The 20,060-nt window shown below is 42.7% G+C and overlaps 7 protein-coding genes across 7 annotated transcripts; 6 read left to right on the plus strand and 1 right to left on the minus strand.

The window, feature by feature from the left end:
* Positions 1 to 303: 303 nt before the first annotated feature.
* TbgDal_X6380 (hypothetical protein, unlikely) lies at positions 304 to 651 on the plus strand (the record flags this gene model as incomplete). Its single annotated transcript, XM_011779515.1, has 1 exon — positions 304 to 651. One exon carries the CDS (start codon positions 304 to 306, stop codon positions 649 to 651), a length of 348 nt encoding a protein of 115 aa, XP_011777817.1.
* A 1,376-nt stretch (positions 652 to 2,027) lies between these two features.
* TbgDal_X6390 (hypothetical protein, conserved) lies at positions 2,028 to 3,995 on the plus strand (the record flags this gene model as incomplete). Its single annotated transcript, XM_011779516.1, has 1 exon — positions 2,028 to 3,995. One exon carries the CDS (start codon positions 2,028 to 2,030, stop codon positions 3,993 to 3,995), a length of 1,968 nt encoding a protein of 655 aa, XP_011777818.1.
* A 1,182-nt stretch (positions 3,996 to 5,177) lies between these two features.
* Positions 5,178 to 5,489, minus strand: TbgDal_X6400 (hypothetical protein, unlikely; the record flags this gene model as incomplete). Its single annotated transcript, XM_011779517.1, has 1 exon — positions 5,178 to 5,489. One exon carries the CDS (start codon positions 5,487 to 5,489, stop codon positions 5,178 to 5,180), a length of 312 nt encoding a protein of 103 aa, XP_011777819.1.
* Positions 5,490 to 9,004: 3,515 nt separating this feature from the next.
* TbgDal_X6410 (hypothetical protein, unlikely) lies at positions 9,005 to 9,679 on the plus strand (the record flags this gene model as incomplete). Its single annotated transcript, XM_011779518.1, has 1 exon — positions 9,005 to 9,679. The coding sequence occupies one exon, from the start codon at positions 9,005 to 9,007 to the stop codon at positions 9,677 to 9,679; it is 675 nt and encodes a 224-aa protein (XP_011777820.1).
* Positions 9,680 to 10,562: 883 nt separating this feature from the next.
* TbgDal_X6420 (hypothetical protein, conserved) lies at positions 10,563 to 13,970 on the plus strand (the record flags this gene model as incomplete). The annotated part of the gene is made up of 1 exon (XM_011779519.1): positions 10,563 to 13,970. One exon carries the CDS (start codon positions 10,563 to 10,565, stop codon positions 13,968 to 13,970), a length of 3,408 nt encoding a protein of 1,135 aa, XP_011777821.1.
* A 1,170-nt stretch (positions 13,971 to 15,140) lies between these two features.
* TbgDal_X6430 (MAP kinase kinase, putative) lies at positions 15,141 to 16,277 on the plus strand (the record flags this gene model as incomplete). Its single annotated transcript, XM_011779520.1, has 1 exon — positions 15,141 to 16,277. The coding sequence occupies one exon, from the start codon at positions 15,141 to 15,143 to the stop codon at positions 16,275 to 16,277; it is 1,137 nt and encodes a 378-aa protein (XP_011777822.1).
* A 753-nt stretch (positions 16,278 to 17,030) lies between these two features.
* On the plus strand, positions 17,031 to 19,673 carry TbgDal_X6440 (DEAH-box RNA helicase, putative; the record flags this gene model as incomplete). The annotated part of the gene is made up of 1 exon (XM_011779521.1): positions 17,031 to 19,673. One exon carries the CDS (start codon positions 17,031 to 17,033, stop codon positions 19,671 to 19,673), a length of 2,643 nt encoding a protein of 880 aa, XP_011777823.1.
* Positions 19,674 to 20,060: the final 387 nt, after the last annotated feature.

Below are 20,060 nucleotides of genomic sequence, written 5' to 3' on the forward strand. Positions count from 1 at the left end.
AACCGCACTCAAGCAATCATAAGTGGACATAAAGGTAAAAGAGTTGAGTATATGTATAAATAAATTCGTATATTTATAATTATGTAGGATAACTTATGTAAAAATGCAGACGGAGCTAACTAAGAGAGCGGGAGAAGAGAAGGAGAATGAACGGGGTGGCACCTGAACGTTTTTTTTTTTCGTACATCGGCATATATATATATATTTATTTATTTATAAATATATACAAAACCGTTTCTGACGAAAGAGAAGAAAGCGAAGGAGGAAGGAAAAAAAGAGGGAAAGGAATTTATATACTTGTATATGTTTACTCGCGTGCACTTGCTGACTATGAGTAGATGGTTTAACCGCGTAGAAGGCTTCACCACACTTTTTAGGTCTTCTTCGTTTTCCCTCCCTTCCGTTCCTGTCGCTATATGTGTTCGCAATTCCCTTCATATTTTAATTATCTTCATCCTCATTGTTGCCGTTGCCATTGTTGTGTCTTACTTCATTACATATATATGTACATGCACACTAACACACGTATTTGTTTTCTCTCTCTCTCTCTCCCTCTTCCTCTTAGTTTCTTTTTTCCTCTTCCCTATCCTTTGCTTAGCCGCTGCTTCTCTTATTGTTGCAACTGGCTGTAGAGTAGATGAGAGGAGTTAGGGTCATATCGACACCTGTGTGTCCGCATACGTGTGAACGAAATGTCTTTCTTAATACCAAACATACCTAAGACACGGAATATAATAGCATCACTTTTTTTTTTTAAAAAAGGAAATAGTGTCAGTAGTGTCAACCATATTTGTGTGACTTTACAACTACGCCTTCCCATGCGGGATGAGCTGCAAGAGAAGATTGTAAATAACGATAATTAGAAGGAACGTACCAAAGATGATAAAGACCAAAAAACTTTTTTTTTCCCGTCTCTTCCTTTGAATGTGGGTTACCACCAGCCCTCAGAGGAGATGAGGGATGTAGCGACTAAATGACCGAAAAAATAGATGCATGGACATAAAAGTATGAAGGGGTATAACCAGTCAAACTTTGAGGGGGAAGGGGATAATTGCGGTTAAGGCGCCACTCTCGCGATAAATAATTAAATATAAATATCTGGTTTGATACACCTCTCGCTTCCTTCAAAAAGACATTTTTTTTTTGCTTTTTGTTTTTTGTCAGCGTTTTGACTATTGTCATTGATTCTCTTATCGATAATTTGGCCTCATTTATATATCTCCGCTTTTTCACTTGCTTGAAAATTTTTTGTTTGATTGTTTTTAGGTGAAGGGAAGTCAGAGTTTCTCTGGAAGCCGCAGCAGCAAAGAGGTATTGCCACCTATTTGTGGATTACTAAGAGTGCGCGCTTGCGTGGTGAACAGGGGGAACTGTCTTTTTTTCCCTTTTTCCTCCTTTGAGGGAAGAAAATAAAAAAAAAAGAAAAAGTAAAGACAAAAATAACCGGAAGACACACCCGCCCACGCACACACACAAAAAAAAACGAGGAAAGCAAAGAAAAGAGAAGAGTAAAGAGGGAAAAATAGCATCAAAAACAAAAGGACCAAGTGAAGGAAGGAACGTTGAACGATTTGCTTTGAGGTGAGGTGAGTGGCATTTTCTGCACATTCATATCACTAACTGACTCACTCATACATCTAAAACGAAGGAAAGAAAGAAAGGGAGGGAGTTTCAGGAAATTGTGTCGTGGTGAAAAGACGGAGAGGAATATATATATATATATATATATATATATATATAAGGGTGTGGGAGCAGTTGCCGCTACTTGTGCTGTTCTCTAGTGTTTAATCGCATAGTAACGGCGCGGGAAACTTGCCCACCCCCTCTGCTGTCTCAGGTGGTTCAACTGTATTGACTGAAGCTGGTGCTAATTCAGACCCCGGAGAAGCGAGCAGGTCGAGGGGAAGTGGAATATATTTAAGTATATTTATACCACAGGAAGATACGGGCAGAGGAAACGGAAGGGGTAAAAATTGTGGCAAAAAAACAGAGGAAAATAAAGGAATAAGAAGGGGAAGGAAAACATCATGTCTGGCACTAATCACCTCCGTCAGGTGGTTCCCGCAGCCGTTTACAACCCAATACCTCCTGCACCACCATTCATGGTGTTTTGCGACCCGTACGCGAAGGTCACCAACGCTACTGCAAAGTACAGGAATCAACCGCCAGTCGCACCGAACGCTGCCGCTGTTTTTCAGCAGCAACTCTACAGTTTACCTTTTCATGGTGTTGCTGGGGTTCCCGCCCCTATGCGTGAAGAAGAGGACGCTGATGGGTCTTTTGAGGTTCACGACAGCTGCCTCAAGGCACCTATTACTGTAGGGCGTCGAGTTGTAATCCCCACTACCGGAAGCCGTGGCCTTTTCAACTGTGCGCAGCTTCCAAGTAATGGAAACAGTGGTGGTAACTGCAATAACAACGCCAATAGTAACGGGAATGGTGGGAAAAGTTTCGCGCGAATTTGTGACGCCCATCCCGAGGGAAGGTGTATTTCAGGTGAACAGTGCCCTGACATTCATGTGCAGGCCGAGTACCTAACTGCTCAGCGACAGGAGATGATATTCTGGCTTGAAAGTAAGGAACGTGAGTTCCAGAACACACTGCGTGCGGATCCGACCAAGATGTTCCGTGTGTTCTGTGCGGACCTTAAAGAGGCCGTGGAAGTTCCGATTAGCGCGTTGCAATTCACTAAAGGTCTATACGTGGATCCGTCGGTTCGGGCTCGCCGGGCGCGTGCGGGTCATCAGAACCAGTTCGCGATGTTAGCCTCGCAGTTACCAACTGCCTGCGGATTGTTTCTTAGCAACCCTTCGCAGTGCAGGTGGGCCCGTTGGTGTAACCAAATTCATGTCGACTTCACGTGGATGCAGACGAAGAAGAAAGAGTTTGAGTCGTGGTTCAACGAACTGGAGGGACGCTTCAATGCACTTCCCGATGACTACGAGTTTCATGTGCACGACCCACAGCTTAAAATGGGGTTAAGAATTCCGAAAGCAAGCATTGCTGTCTTTTCTCGTGGTCTCTTTCAGGGATCGCCGAAGAAGGCGCCGAGTGTCTGCATGCTCTTTCAACGGGACCGGTGCACAGCAAATGTGTGCTGCAATCAAATTCATGTGATACCGCGGTACTTAGCTTTGCATCGACTTTTGATACAAAAAGGGGACAGCATTACTGAAGAGGAGCGCGGGAACATTATGAATCAAATGAAGGAGATACTGGAGTCGCAGAAGCGGAGCATGCAGGTTGCGGACGATGGTGACGCCAACTTTCTCGCAAGGGAGCTAAATCCTCAGGCCGTACCGTACGTCCCACCGCAGCCAACAAGTGTGTGGCGCACGGGGGGCTCTGCGGGTAGCAGCAGTCCACCACGGACAGCAGCGGCTCCCATTCCTGTTCCCGAGCCCCTTCCAACATTCCGCCAACCACCGCAGTGGAACGAACACTCACCTTCAGCTGCTGTGGATGGCTCTCCGTACGCCTCCCCTCACCGACGCATTGAAAGGTGTGGTAGCAGCGGCACGCGGGACTTGCACACCTGTTCCAATCCACTGGAAGATTTGATTGAGGTCGTGGATGGGGACAACTCGCGTACGTCTCTTCTCGCAAGTCAGAGTACAACGAGTCAGGCTAGTCGCAGTTGCAAGCACACCAATAACCCTTATGCGTTTGGTGCGAGCTATAAATGTACCGCATCACCCACTTTTGGATGGGTCCAACCTGTTTACAGTGCAGCAAATAGCGGCTCGACACATCCAGCGAACCGCTCATGGGGAAGTGGCAGCGTTACAGGCGGGTGTCAACCCATTCGAGTGCGTGTAGGAGGTGGTGGAATTATGGAACATGAACCGTTGGAGCCCTTTTCTTTGGATCAACACGATATGGGTGCCAGTCCCTTTGAATGTCGCTCACCAGCGCACCGGACGTTGGGATCAAGAACTATAGAAGACCGCCTCAGTTCTTCGCCAACGTGGAGTGCCACGCAGAAACAGAGATGATTGTGCCTCGTTACCATGGTGATTTGCTCAGGTGTTTTCTACTTGTACCTCCTTTGAGCTTTTCCCTGATCCCGCCTTTTTAAATTTTTTTTTCTAAAAATCTTTTCGTTCGTGCATTTTTATCCATTCTTGGTGTTTTTTCTTTTTAAATATCCGTTTCTATTTTGCATCAGGTGCTTCAATTTTGCTTTATTTTTGCTGTTTGCAACTGCAGGAGTGCTGTAAGGGAGGGGGAAAAAAAGAAAAGTAGCATAATATCTTACTTTAGGAATATAACAGATGGAGGAGAGTTGTTTTTTTTTTCCCCCTCCTCCTCCTGCCTTTTCCCGTTTTTTGTCTTTTTTTGTCTATTTTTAACGAACCAAGTCAGGAAGAAAAGCAAAGATAAAGTGATAAATGATTATACTATATTCCTATTTATATATATGTGTGCATATATATATAAATAAGCAAAATTTCGGGCGATTGTAAGCAAAATATATGAAATTTAATACTTGTAGCTAAACCATTACACAAATAATATAATTTCAAACGACTAAACTGCGAGTAATAATGAACCAGACTAATTAAAAGGATATATGTTTATTTATATTTATATTGATTTCGTGGGGGAGAAGGGGGCGGGAGGGGGAAAATATAGATAAATATTTAATAAATTTTTTTTGTTTTAGAGAAGGAAACAATTTCTTTCAACGAAAAGAGGGAGGGGCAAAGGTGGGGTGAAAAAATAAAATTAGTTCATAGGTACAAGCAACTAAATAAATTGCAGACCGAGGTAAAGACAAATAATTTATAGAATACCACAACAACGGCCAAATCGTGGTAAAGGTCTAAAGACGGTGAATAAAGGAGAAAAAGAAAAAGGAAACTGAGAGGGGAAAAAAAAACAGATGGTGAGGGGAGACAAATAAAACTTTCCTGCCGAGCTAGCTGAAAGGAAGGAAAGGAAATGGATAAATAAATAAATAAATAAACGAAAACAATGACAAGAATGAGGGAGACAAAAATAGCGAAAAAAATAATAATACAAATTTAATAAGTAAGTAACGGCAGAAACACCGCGGAAAAAAAAAAGAGGAAAAAGGGTCGTTTCAAGGCGTTAAAGGGAAATAAAAGGGGGAAAAAAACAAAGGAACCCACAAAAAAAAACAAATATAAGGTAAATGTTCAGATTTGTGTTTATTATGAATAAGTATGCGTTCGTGTGTGTCTGCAATGCAACAACACCAAAGGAAAAAAAAAGTGCGGGGGAGGTGGAGGAGAGGCGACAAAGAAAGAAAGCAAAAGCGAAAGAAAAAAAAGAAAAAAAAGGGAAAAGAAAGAAAGGGAGAAAGTGAAAACGAAAAAAAAAAAGGGAAAAGAAGTACGTGTTTTTCTGCTCGGAGATGATGATATGAAAATGATATGATATAATTTTATATGAAATCTTGACGAGTGGTGTAACTTAAATGGAAAGGGAAAAGGGGAAAAAAGAAAAAAAGAGGTCCATTGCATATGTGATGTGTGGCAGGGATGAAGGAAGTTAACTTTTGTTTCCCTTTTCCCATCTTTTTTTTTTTTACGTTATATCATTTCATATATTCTTAACTTTATGATTTTTGTTAATATTATCATTATCATTACTATCATCATTACCGTGGTTATTAGTTGATAATTCTCTTTTTCTCTTTCTCTTCTTGCTGCCCTCCTGCTTTTTTTTCCTCTTTGTTTTTTTTATTCTTGTTTTGGATTGTTTTCCCCAATGTGTACGGGACAGTTGCCTCCAAGTTTGAAAGGAAATGAAATAAATCATAATGATAAAAACAGAAGTAACGAGCGAGAAGAAAAAGGATGATGAAATGAAAAAAGAAAATCACTGATTTGTACATAAATAATTGATTATACTTTAAGAAAAAAAAAGTATTTGTACAGGCACCAATATATAACACTTATGTTTATAATACATATATTTATATGAGACGTGCAGGCTCCTTGATATATGTGTGTGTGTTGACCCACACGTGTGCTAACATGTTTTTTTTTTTTGGTATTAGTTTCGCATTCGTTTTTTTTTCTTTCTCTTATAGGCTCCCTTCTGTTTTCGTTTTTGTTTTATTTCGAAACAATTTCTCCCCCCTCATTCCTTTCCATATTCTAATCCTCTTTGTCAAGCTTACAATTCATCCTTCCACCTTGTGTGATTATTGTTATAATAATTATTATTGTTACTGCGTTTACTATCCTTATTATTGATATTGTATTAATACATACCGTGTTTCCTTCTTTTTTTCTTTTTTTTTCTTTTAATTCCGGTGCATGAAGGCCTGCAAACTTTTTTTTTGTGGTGATTGTGATGTGACCATCCCTTTGTGCGTGTGTGTTTTCTTTCATTATTATTATTATTATTATTATTATTATTATTATTATTATTATTATTATTATTATTATTATTATTATTATTATTATTATTTCTCTCTTTTCCTTCAGCTTCTTGTTTGCTGGCTTGGGAATCTCGCGTAGTTTCTGCTATTTATCATTTTATTTGCTTTGCTGTAGTTTCTTTCTTTTTTTTATCTTTTTTTTTTTTAAAAGAACCTTTTGTTTATTTTGTTGTTGTATTCCGTGGAGGGGGAAGGAGGAACAGAATTGAGTGGTGGAGGAAAAGAAAATGGAAAGAAGAAGGAAAAAAAAAAGACAAAGTGGCGTACGTTCGTATCTGTGCGTTTGTATGTTCGGCCGTTTTCTTTTTCTTTTGTTTTTTTTTGCTCTTTTTTTGTCTTCTTTTTTTAAAAAAATTTTTTGTTTTACCTTTGCATTCTATGTGTTGCTGTTTTGTTTTCCTTCTTCGTTTTTGCTGTTGTCCATTACTCTTTGGTTCCGGTGTTGTGAGCACTGAGGCGCATGCGGAGATCAAGAAAATATCATGTATACATATATATTAATATATACGTATATTTAAATGTACGGCTATACACACAGGTATGCGTATGTATAATACAAACCTGTTTCGGGAAACATATCAGACAAGAGGGTTACATGTATGAATATAAATATAATATATAATATATAAAAATAAATAAATAAATATATACATTGAAAGTTTGTACATTTTGCATGCATAAATATGAATCTGCATATGTGAATGAATGCGTGTCTATGTGCGTTTGTGTGTGCACGATTATGTACAAAAATGTATAGGAAAAATAAAGGGAATGTAAGTGTGTATTGGCATTGCATCATGCCGTCATCATCTTCTCTCATTCCTTATTTCTCTTTTATTTGTGATTTGTGATTTTGATTTTGATTCATTTCTTCTTTGTTTTTTTTTATTTATTGGTTTGGTTTGCGATCAGTTGTCCGGTTTCGCTTCGTTTACACGCCACCTGAGAACTTCCCCATCTCTCCCTCCACGACACAAGATAAAAAAAAAATAATTATTTGTATGTATGTGTTTCTTTTCTTTTCTTTTCTTTTTTTCCCCCTCCTTCTTGTTTTATGCGTCGTTCTGCTTTTCAGGAGCTAATTTTTTATTTTTATTTTTGTTTTTGTATGACTGTGCTTGTGCTTGTGCTTATGCTTATGTGTGAAGGAAAATAAAAAAAAGAAGGATGAAAATAGAAAGAGATGGAGACGGTGATTTGTATGCTTGGAAAGGTATGAAGGGAACAAAAGAGGGAATGTTGAACACACAAAACAAACATAAACACAAAGGAAAAAAAACGAAATTCTTCAATATTTGTTGTTTATTTAATTGCTTTTTTGTATGTATGTATGTTTGTATGTTTGTTTGTGTGTGTCTTTACCTTTATTATTATCTATTTTTTTTTTTTGGTTTTCTCTTTCTCTTCTGTCAACTTTCCTCTCCTGTTGTTTACCGTATTTGTTTCCTTCGGTATTTGTGAGTGCTTGTATATGTTTGTGTAGAGGTGATGATGATGATGATGAAAGCAGTTTGGTGTCATTATTGCGTTATAACAATAATAATAATAACAATAATAATAAGAGCTACAAGTAAGAAGGAATAGAAGAGAAAGAGAGAAAATGAAATGCTTGTGCTTGTGCTTGTGGTTGTGTTTTTTTTTTTGCTTTTTGTTTTTTGTTTTTAAATATTATCTCACGTACACATGAACACTTTACACTTAACTCTGCAAGCAATGGGTGAGATGATGCAAAAGGAAGAAAAAGGATACTAAATTAAGTAAATAAATGCAAATGAAGGGGAGGAGAGAGGAGGAGGAGGAGGGGAAGGAAAAGGAGAAAGAAAAAAAAAGAATAATATATACTTGACAACAGTAGCAGCAGCAACATTAGTTTAGTTAGCGATTCTTTTAACCGTGCTGCGCCCGCACGTTGGTGGCACTCCTTCATTTTTTTTTTCCGCCTTCGGGTCTCTTTCACGCACTGATGTTGCCACATTTGGTCCGTGTGTCTTTTTGTTTTTTTTCTTTTTACTTTCAAAGGCGTTTTATCATCGGCTATGACAAAAGTCGGTGTGTTATTTCCTACGACTGTTTGTGTGACTCCGAACTGTTACTTTCTTCCCATTTCTGATTCCCCTCGCCTTTTACAGTGAGACTTTAAAAAAAAAATAAACAAAAAACAACAATATGTATAATATATTACATGAAAAGTTGATTAAATAAATAAATATATTCATATAACACTTCTCCATATTTTCAAATATTTCCCCTTCCTCTTTTTCTTTTTATCGTTTCGCGTTTGCTTTATATCTCTTAAGTTTTGAAGAGAATTGGAAGAATGATGATTTTTTTTTTTTAAATATATATATTTAACGTTGTTGTTGTTGTTTACATTTTTTTTCTTTTTTGAAGGGGAGGGGGAGGGGGAAGGGCGTTGCTGTTGCTGCTGCTGTTATTGTCACTTTTGTTGTTATTGTTATTGCCGTCACCGGCTCCCTCTCATGACTTGTGGTAATTGAAGGGAAGCTTAACATAAACAACGAAAAAAAAAAAGTGAAGCAAAAAAGGAAAAAAAAAAGAAAATAAAACAAGAAAAAAGAGGGAGAAAAAATGTTTGTTGCGGGTTCTCACCACATTTTTCATTTTGTTTTGTTTTGTTTTGTTTTTTTTTTTTTTAAAAAGAAAAAATCACTTGATTTCACGATACTTCCAGTTTGTTTACTTTTACTTTTCTTTTTTTCTCTGTTATTTGATTCCATCACCCCAGAAGGTCCAGGGAATGGGGCAGGGGAGGGGAGGAGAGGGGTAAGAGTTCTTCTTGAAGGAGGAAACTATGAGAATTTAATTTATTACATTTGTGCGGTTCCTGTTTTTTCTTTTTTTTCTTTTTTCTTCTTTTTTTTCTTTTCAGGGAGAGGAGGGAGAATGTTACCGCCACCCAGATATGAAGTAAGGATGCGAAGAAGAGGGAAACATGGCGATGGTGATGATGATGATGATTTTTTTTTTTTTAATCGTGACTTTTATGATAATAATGATAATGGTGGCAGCGTTGGTGCCGTTATGACGAAACGTGACTCGAGCGATATGAAAATAGCGGTACACAAATGCCGAAGGAGCCAAATGTTTGGTGTGTGTGTTCATATATATTTTGTACGTACGTGTGATCGTGTTCTCTCTTCCTCCATTTTTTCTTTTAACTTTTTTTCTTTTAATTTTTTTTGTTTCCAATTTACGCGTATATGTGAGGGGCAAGCACATGTATATATGTACTTGGTAAAGTAAGTGGAGCGTGTGAAATTGTTTGAATAACGGGATATTTTGTGCGGCAAAAAAAATAATAAACAAAATAAAACAAAGTAACAATGGGAAAGTGACAAACTGTACTAACAAGTACCTCCAGATTTGTAGTGCGATCCCATTATTGTTCCATTTCTTTCCCCCTTTTTTGCTTTTAAATTATTTTTATGTAATGTATATATGCCTGTGTGCTTGTACTTTTGTTTGCTTTACTGTTACAGTACTGTGTGAGCAGCTGAAGATTGTGTGAATGAGAGTGTGCATATTTGTGATGAAGAGGGAAGCAAAGAGACTGTTATATTTGTACAAAGTGGGCTGGTCTCCTGCTCTTCCACCTTTTTCTTTTTTCTTCATCCGCTCTCTTTTTTTTTTTTCTTCTCTACTTGAGTTACTGCTCCACCTCTTTTTTTGAAAAAATTATTCGGGGAAATAATTCACCTTAAGAGATGCTGAAGAGCAACGAACGATAGCAATGAGGATGAGTCCTTTTATATCTACTTTTCTTTCTTTTTTTTTTTCACTTCATATATTCAAAGAGAAGTGTTCACGTGAACCGAACGCTATACTTTTTATGATTGTTTGTTGTCATTCATCCAGTAGTGAGTGACTTCAAACAACTCGTTTGAATGCCACTTGCCCAAAGACTTTCTACTCCATTTTCAATGCATCAGCGGGGTCACCAGTCAATTCCTGCTTCATTAGCTTCCGTTAATTTCTCCACCATTTCTTTCTTTTCTCTTTTCTTTTTTCCCCTTCTCTACCGACAATATTTTTAGTTAGAGAAGTATCGGGTTTCACCTTTACCTCCATTCCACACGCCTGGGTGTTTAAAGAGATATAAAGAGAAGAAGAGGGAGTGTAAATAATTATGACTGGAGGCAATAGCGGGCTCTCTGCTACTGGCGCGGGAAGTGTTGTATTGCTTCCACGCGGAGTGTACGCTACGGTGTTTGAACCAATAAATAGTGCGGAAGAGCAACAGAAAGTGGCGCTTGAGGACTCCGTTAGGCGGCCACTTGACGACCATCAAAAAGCGAACATTTCGTCGATGGCAGGGGCGGCTGGACGTTTTGAAGCGCAGCGGCGACTGCGTAAGGCAATGGCTGCAAAGGAGGCAACTATGATTCAACTTAAGCAACTTATTAGAGAATATTCGAGTCCAGGCGAGGGACCTAATCGCAGTAACGAGCAGCTGAAAATGGTAAGTGATAAGGTAACGGGATGTTCTCTAGGTGAAATAAATGGTATACCATCAGCAACGGTAGCACTGGGACATATTGAAAAAGATATTTCCGTGCATCCAGCCGCTGATTTGACGTGCGATGCGGAGGTTTTGCGCCTCAAACTTGAGAACGAAAAATTATCTGTGAAGGAAACAGCCCTTAAAAGGGAACGTGAGCAGCTGGAAAGGCTCGTTGTTGACCTTCGAAAAGAGTTGGAAGCTTCTGGAGATGCCCTCCGTGATCAAACCGCGCTTCTACAAACCATACGCATCAGCGAGGGCCGCCACGGGTCACATGTCTTCTTCAAACACAAACCTGAAAAACTGTCGGAGCCCATAACCACTGCGGCCCCATCTGAAGAGAGGAAAAAGAGAGGTGAGAAGGATGATGAAAATGAGAAGGGGAATAAGGAAGAAGATAAGAAAGAGGAAAAGAAGAAAGATACCATATGTGAAGGGGATAAGGTGTCTGACATGCTGAAAAGAATAGAGGCTTTGGAGGGACTTCTCGCCCTCGAGGAAAAAAGGCGGGAAGCGGTGGAAAAGCGGTGTGAGGAACTTCTGGCGATGTCTTCCGAGAGGAAGGCAGGAGATGAGCCGACTCCTCTTGCAGCAAGGACGGCAGATTGGGGTACCGTTGCGGGTCGCCGCGAGGAGGAGGGCGGTAAAACTTTAAAGACTGATCCAGCTTGTAAAGAAGATCTTTTTGAACCGGCACCTGCGGTGGAGAACAGCCCGGGGAAAAGCGCGAAGGACGGCAGGGACACAAATCTCAATCGTGTCATTCGCGTGTTGGTGGAAAAGCACCGTGCTGCACGGGTTGTGTGGGCGAGGCGTGAGAAGGAGTTCAAGCGGTACACGCAAGTACTTGAGTCCGTCATGACACGAATGGAGCGTGGTCTCCCTGCCGAGGAACCAGGCAAAGCAGCTTTATTTAATCTCACCGTATCCCTTGTTGCATGTGAGAACCTACTTAACCGGCGTAACAATGGTGCTCTTTTTATTGATCCCTTTGTTGTGCTCTATTCACCAATTGGTGAAAAGGCACTTGAGACTCTGCCCCGTGAGGACACCAATTGCCCTCAGTTCACAAATGCTGGGGACACTGTTACCTTCAAAGTGGTGAGGGGTTTACCGTGGAGTCTCACATTTGAGGTCTATTCAAGAGGTGTAAACAATACTGGTCTCTTTTTGGGACAGGCAAAAGTACCTGTTGAGTCTTTCTTGGAGGACGTTGCAGTAGACAAACGTTTCCAACGAAAGGTAAGGCTTTGTCCACGCGATCGTGAACCGGATAGTGAAGTTATTCAAAACGCTCATCGCCTAGGTTCCATTAATTTCACTGCATGTATTTCGGTGGTGGGGAGGGATCGAAGAAGTTCTTTTATTCCTGCGGTTTCTCCACGCAACTCTGCCATCACCTCCAGTGGTTGCCGGCGGTCGGTGCTCGACGTGAAGCGGTCAATGGAAGCTGAACAATATGACACCGTCAACATCGACGTGAGTTGTAGTGCAGGGGAAGAGGCGAGGTGTTGCTCTCCTGCCGACGCTGTAATTCTACGCGTGTTGAGTGCTAAAGGTGTTATAAAGCGTCCTTCGGGCGTGTATTCAAATCCTTACGTTGTAGCGTTCGACAGTGGCACCGGTGAGGAGTTGTTGCACACGCCACCCGTTATGGCATCATCCAACCCTCAGTGGGAGCATTCGGCGCAGGGTAGATGTATAATCCGTCCCGATCACGCGAGAGGGTCTGTCACCTTCCGCGTATATGACCATGACCAAGAGGGGAAGGACCGGTTCCTGGGCGAAGCTCATCTTCCAAAACGTCTGATATTTTCCGGGAAGGAGTTGCATGAACTGAAACTAGAGCCACGAAGGGATGAATCGTTAGAGTACATTCGCCGCAAACAGCACAAACTTGGAAAGTTGGTGGTTCAGTGCGTCCGTAAGAATGCTAGGAGTGAGGGTGAAAGAAGCCGAACCCAGTCCGGGGGAAGTGTGTGCAGGTCAGCACCTTATCCTGGAGCGGTATGTGGATTCACCGAGTCATCAAAGATTCTCCACGAGGATTCTGTTACAAATTGCAAAACAATTTTATTGGACGCTTTGCCTATTCGGGTTACAGTCGAGGCATGCAACGGACTCTGCATTGATCGGTCGGATGGATATGTAGTGGTGTGTATTGTTTCACCTAATCTGGTGGAGTACATGACCTCCGCAGTATGTGGGACAGCCGACCCTTCGTGGACCGGCACGGGCAACTCCGCAACGTTTTCTGTGCACCCTCTAAGCAGTGGCGCCATCCAATTTCATGTAATGGCTCAGGATAGAAAATGCGGCTACGGTGGAAGAATCGTCGGTTGTGCACAAATATCCACTCTGGACCTCTTCCGTCGAGGGTTTGGCAGGAAGAAACTACAGCTTGGAGGCCCTCCAGATCGCGCGGATATCTTACGAAGGCAAAGGCAGTCGGGTCAGGGGACGATCACTGTGTTTTTTTCGCTTCTTTCCTCTCCCCCAGTGCGTGGTGAAGATGAAGTCACTTGCTCTCAGGAAAAACGAGCGGCGGCGGTGTCTCCTGCTGCCGTGACTAACGGCCAGAGTGAGCCGTCCTTGACAAGAAGACAAGATCGCAACACACCCGCTTCTACAGGAGTTGCAATGTCAATATACATCAAGGAAGCTCATGATCTTTTGGACTACGACAAGTCCATGTTTAATGTGCTTGGAGTAACGGATCCACGAGTAACAGTATGGGTAGGACCCAATCACGCATTCACAACACCTGAAAAACGTGATACTGTGAACCCTAAGTGGAGTTTAGAAGAAGCTGAGTTCCAGGTTTCTGTTGAGCGAGGGCATGTTATACGATTTGAGGTTCAGGATGTAGACACAACTGGTTTTGATAGCTTGGGATCTGCTGTAGTAGATGCCTCTGAGGTGATAGAGTCGCCGGGTGCGCGTACACTTCCAGTGATGCTACGGGAAAAGCAGTACGGAACATTGACGGTTGTTTTTACCCTCGTCGATAGGAAGGATTCGACCAAAGAGTGACGGTGACAAACACGCACAAACACACAGGGAAGGAGTGATGATGATAGCAGTGTATCATAAGTATCCTGACATTTTTTTTTCCTTTTTTCCCCTTCCTCACTGTGTTTTGAGTGGAGTCTCACCACTTTTACTATTTTTCTTCCGTATATTATTATATATATATATATGTTACCTGTGTGTCCTCTTCCCCCTTTGATCACCGCTCAATAAGCACTGAGTTGCTTTCCACTCGTGTAATGTGCGATAGCGGGGAGAAGGGGTTTTTTCTTTTGGCGTGACCGAAGGGGGTAGTCACTAAAGGTGCCCAAATAAATATATATATTTTTATGAATTGCGAACGTAAATTTATAGAATTTGACCATAGATATTTGTTGTGCTCGGCTGCTTGTGGGCCTAGTTTGTGGTTAAAAGCCATCATAGATAGAAGCACAAAGATCCTCAAACTATTGTTTGATGGTGAGCCGCTGATTTTTTTTTTTTTGCTTGAGGGTACAAGTTACGAGTAAACGAGCACCCCTCCTTTTCTGTTTTGGTTCCCTCGCGGAGGTTTTGGTGCTTTAGTGAGCCACTGCATCAACATCTTAATGCACCGAGGAACCGCTTGTGCATGACTATCATTGTTATTACTCGCAACACATCTGTTCATTTTGTATCCGCTACCTTTTTTGTACTCGTATGCAGCGAGGACCTTATATGCCGTGCTACATTAAGTTTATTGTGTTGTGATCCACGTAGAGACCTTGCCCTCTTTTTTTTTAACGTTAATACATGAGTGCATATATACAAATAAGTATTTGTGCATTCGTGCTCAATCATGCCGATTGCTAATGCAGCGATAATACAACTTGCTTCACTGTGTTTGTTGAACTCACGTATGCAAACGCACATAAACAAATATATATATATATATATATATATATGTATGTATATCTATATTTCTTCATTTATATTTATGTATGTACATCGGCTACAAAGAGAAATAGGAAAGTCGCGGCTCGTAGCGGTTGTTCCTCTCTTTAGTACCGAAAGAAGGGGAAACAGGATCTTAACGTTACAAGTGACACTGAAACAACCACAACGCTTGCAAAATAGGTATTTCTGCGCATTTGCAGGTATTCTTTTCTGTGAAAGGGAATTTTCTTCTCTGCCTCACTGTGTGTTGAGTCAACCATGACCGGGTTGAAGATTGACATCGATATGTTGCCGAACGATAGCGACGAAAACCTGCGTATGCTTCACGAGGGCATTCGTCTGGGTGAACTAACCGTGTCCGCGGAGGGTCTCACAACGTCTATGGGACAAAAATACGTCCTTTCACCAGAGGATGTACTTGTCAACAATACGAGTTTTTTAGGCCGTGGAAGCAGTGGTTCTGTCCGTCGGGCCACACACCGAAAAACTGGAAAAGAAATTGCACTCAAGGAAATAAAGTTCACAGGTCAAACCCGCATGATGGAGATTCGACGTGAACTTGAAACCCTTCACCGTGGCGGCGGGCCGTCCCCATATTTGGTTGATTTCTACGGCGCATTTTGTCATGAGGGCTCCGTTTTCATTGCCATGGAGTGTATGGATGGTAGTTTAGACGGTGTGGCAGGGTCTGTTCCTCCAAAAGTTTTAGAGTGTATCACACGGAGTATTCTTCGCGGTTTGTCTTATCTTCACAAGGATAGGCATCTCATTCACCGCGATATAAAACCCAGTAACATCTTGTACAGCCGGGATGGGAGCATCAAAATATCAGACTTTGGAGCAAGTTCGTGTCTGGAGTGCACCCGCGGAAATGCATTTAGCTTCGTTGGAACACTTACCTATATGAGTCCTGAGCGTTTGAAAGGGGAACCGTATTCTTTCCCGGCGGATATTTGGTCACTTGGTCTTGCTGTTGCTGAACTCGCCCTTGGCAAGTGCCCATTCATTGATAGGCTTTCACGGGCTAATGGTTCTACAGAGGGTTGCTTTTGGGTTCTACTGCAGCATTTAAATGGTGATGGTCCTGTGATTTCTCTTCCATCATCCATGAATGCTTCAATGACGGATTTCATCACGACGTGCATTCAAAGGGAACCGTCCAAGCGCCCGACGTGTGATGAACTCCGGCGACACCCTTTTGTTGCCGAAGGGGACGAGGAGAATGACAAGAATGTGATCAAACAATGGCTCTCCACCATGCAACCAAAGTCTTCGTCACACGACATAGCTGATGTGGATGGTGTATGCCGAATGCAGCAGGTGCCGTGTAGCATGGGTGGTGCGGATGAATCATCATTCGATCTCGACGAGGAACTAAATAAGTTAGTGCAGTGAAAGTGTTGGGGTGCCGAAACATGGTGTAGAGCGACATGTGTATTTATTTTAGGTGTCACCGTTGTTATCGACGGGCAAGGACTGTGAGAGGACATTACACGTTGGTGGCGGAGTGTGGGGTGCGTGGGTAATGAAATACTATGAACGAAGGGTTGTTTTACACATAAATATTTTACGTACTATGTGGTTTCAAGTGCAAACGTATTGGCGACTGTTGTTCGGCACAGGGTGAACCAACACTCAGTTTCCGTTTCTCTTACTTTATACCGCTGTTTCTTTTCTTTCACTAAACTTCTTCTTTTTACTTTTTTTTTTTCTTCTTCAGTCATGTATTTCGTGTGTTGTGGCGTCGAGGACGCGATATGGTGCTAGAAGTCATTGTCTTTTTTCCCCTATTTTGCTTTAAAATATCGCATTAACAATATTTCGTGTGTGTTCGTGGGGGGGGCGGTGGTGAAGGCGCGATAGCGCCTAACAAACAAAAAGGGTGGAATATAAGTTGGGTCTTTGCACCCAGCTGCTTTTTTTTTTTTTTGCAGTCCCCTCACATGGGGTAGGTCGAATGATGCAGGAAATTAAAAAAAAAAACGGTAATTTTTGGTTATCTTCAATGTTTTTTAAAAATGTTGGAATCATCTTTTTATTTTTATTTTAAAGAAACTTTCCTTTCCCTCTCTTTTCCGTCATGCTACTCGGTGGTTTCACACATGTAAATAAAAAGGGGGAGGATCACTCAGTTATCTTCCGAAGCAAATGGACAGGGAAGCCATGCGTCGGGCTCAGCAGGCATCTCGTGATGCTTATTTACGCAAGCGGGCTGCTATGCGAGAGAAGGCAGCATCTGTTGTCCTGCAGGAGAAGATCACTGAGATAGAGGCCGGAGTGTTGCCCAGTTCCTTTACTGAAATTGAGTTGTTAAGCAAGCGTGCTCAAGAGGTGAAGGCTGCTGAGCGGCTGCAGGTTGCAGCAAACATGCGACAGGAAATAATCACGCTGGATGGGGGACCGGCTCTTGGAGAAAAGCGCCATCGGGATGTGGTGGTTCCACCGCTGATCCAGGAGGAAATGATTGTCCAGGAGGATACGCAGAGACACGCGGAGGCGTCTCACGGTTTTGTGGCGATGGACAAAGCCATCATTGATGATCGCATCGAGAAGCATGATTACACGGAAGAAGTGACAGAAGAGGAGATAAAGCGTGAGCGCACAGCGGCGCTACAAAATCAGAACCGCCGGTTGCAGGAGCAGCGCCGCTCTCTTCCCATTTATCAGTCGCGTGGTGCACTTCTTGAACTGATTCGGAACAATCCCGTGGTGATCATTGTGGGAGAAACTGGTTCAGGTAAGACAACGCAGCTGCTTCAGTACCTCTACGAGGAGAATTTACACGAACCTGCCCCACCCACGTCTGCGAACGGGGAAGGTGTGACATCTGAACCCGTAGGGGAAGTGACACAAGGGAAGCGACTTATATGCACGCAGCCGAGGAGGCTCGCTGCCATTAGTGTTGCCGAGCGTGTAGCACAAGAAATGAATACGCGATGTGGTAGCATCGTAGGATACAAGGTGCGTTTTGATGACCGTACGGGGCCGCTGACACGTGTTCTTTTCGTGACGGATGGTATGATGCTGAAGGAAGTTGTCGGAGACCCAAGCCTTAACACAGTCGCCGCCATCATGGTGGATGAAGCCCATGAAAGGTCCCTCAATACTGACATACTCCTTGGACTGCTAAAGGATATCATACGGGGTAACAAACAGTTGAGGGTAATTGTGGCGAGTGCGACAATAAATGCGGATAAATTTAGCGACTTCTTTAATAGAGCACCCATATTTACAGTAAAAGGCCGCTCCTTTCCCGTTGATACTTCGTACATCACTGAACCAGTTGCTGACTATGTGAAGGCCAGTGTGGATTGTATACTCATGCTCCACGCTACGAAGCCGCTGCCAGGGGACATCCTTGTCTTTCTTCCAGGACAGGAAGAAATCGAAAGTTGTGCTGCCGCCGTTCGCGAGGCTCTTGTTGAGACCGCCGGTCAACTCCGTCCTTTGTTGGTTCTTCCCGTCTATTCCTCCCTTCCCCCTCGTGAGCAGAAGCGGATATATGAGGTGCCTCCGCCAAACACCAGGAAGGTTGTTATCGCCACAAATATTGCGGAAACGTCCATCACTATTGATGGCATAGTGTATGTTGTGGACTGTGGACTGTGTAAGCAGAATTACTATAACCACCGGGCAATGATAGAGGAACTTCGGGTGCTTCCCATTTCACAGGCAAGTGCTACACAGCGGGCGGGCCGTGCTGGGCGTACACGGGAAGGTGATTGTTATCGTCTTTACACAACCTACACGTTTCATAATGAGTTCCCCTCGGAAACCGTTCCCGAGATTTTGCGGTCTTCGATGAGCTCTGTCGTTCTGCAACTCAAGGCTCTTGGCATCAACAATTTACTTCAGTTTGAGTTTATTGATGCACCGTCGACGGCCTCACTAGAGCGAGCCTTGGATCACCTATACCTGCTTGGTGCCATGAAGCAAGATGGCCGACTGACACTTACCGGGAGGCGCATGGCAGAGTTCCCTTTGGATCCGTCGCTAAGCAAATGTGTTATTCGTGCCTCTGCAATGGGGTGCTTGCGACACATGGCAATTGCTGTGGCGATGCTTTCTTTGGACTCCATTTTCATAAATACAAGAGATCCAAAGGAGCGTATAGCCATGACGAGCGCAAGGGATAAGATGTTTTCCTCCGGCAATGGCGATGTTGTTGGCTATGTTCGGCTAATGGAGGAGTGGCTGCGGTCAGGGTCCTTGAAGCAGGAATTCTGCGATACAAATTATGTGAATTCCAAGTCTCTCTTGCGCGCGCGGGACATTCTTGACCAAATACTCAAAACGTGTGAGCGACTTGGTTTTGATCTTCCAAATGGACAGGAAGCTGATGCTCTCTCTGTAGAGGCTTTGACAAAAGCTCTGCTTTCAGGGTTCTTTATGAACGTTTCCGTACTAGGTCTGGATAAACGAACGTACTCCATTGTGCGCCCGATTGACCCCACCGTAAGTCGTTTGGGTGCTGCATCTCAGGTTGGCAGTGGTAATCGCTTCGGTGATGCAGAATCTGCGGTGGAGTTACATCCCTCAAGTTATCTTTTCCGAACTGGCACGAGCACACATGGTGAGAGAAGTAAAGGTTTACCTCCTACTCCTTCCATGGTTGCGATGGAAGAAAGGCCACGCCTCGTAGTTTTTACACAGCTTCGCTGCACGAAAAAGCGGTACATGATGCACGTTACGGCCGTCCCATCCGCCAACTGGGTGTTGGCCGTCGCCCCTGTAAATTACTTTACAAAGGAGGAGTTGGAGGTCGAAACGCACCAGCGGAAACACGTTTGAAAAATCGTTGACTGGCTTTCCCAACCCCGCTGCAGTGGATGGGATGGTGTCTGGTAAGGGCACGTATTTGGCGTCGGATTCGTTGTTCTTTGGGTGATATTTTGTTCCCTTGAAGCCGTTGCGGCTGTCGTACGCTTTCTCGGTTAGGCAACGGTGATGCGACTATCCATAAAGCGCGTTAATGACAATTCTCCTCTTTCGCCTGTGTTGTGACAACACTGGTACTTCGTTCATCTCACTCTTTTGTTTTCCCTTACTCCCTTTCGGAATTGCTTTGTAGGGGTTGAACATAGTGAACAGTTTAGAACCCTGTCGTCGGACGGGTATTGGACGGTGAAAGTTTATGGTGAACTGGTGTTCCACCTCCGTCTCATCACGGGGTTGAAT

The sequence above is a fragment of the Trypanosoma brucei genome, chromosome 10 (genome assembly GCF_000210295.1).
Source record: "Trypanosoma brucei gambiense DAL972 chromosome 10, complete sequence".
NCBI lineage: Eukaryota > Euglenozoa > Kinetoplastea > Trypanosomatida > Trypanosomatidae > Trypanosoma > Trypanosoma brucei.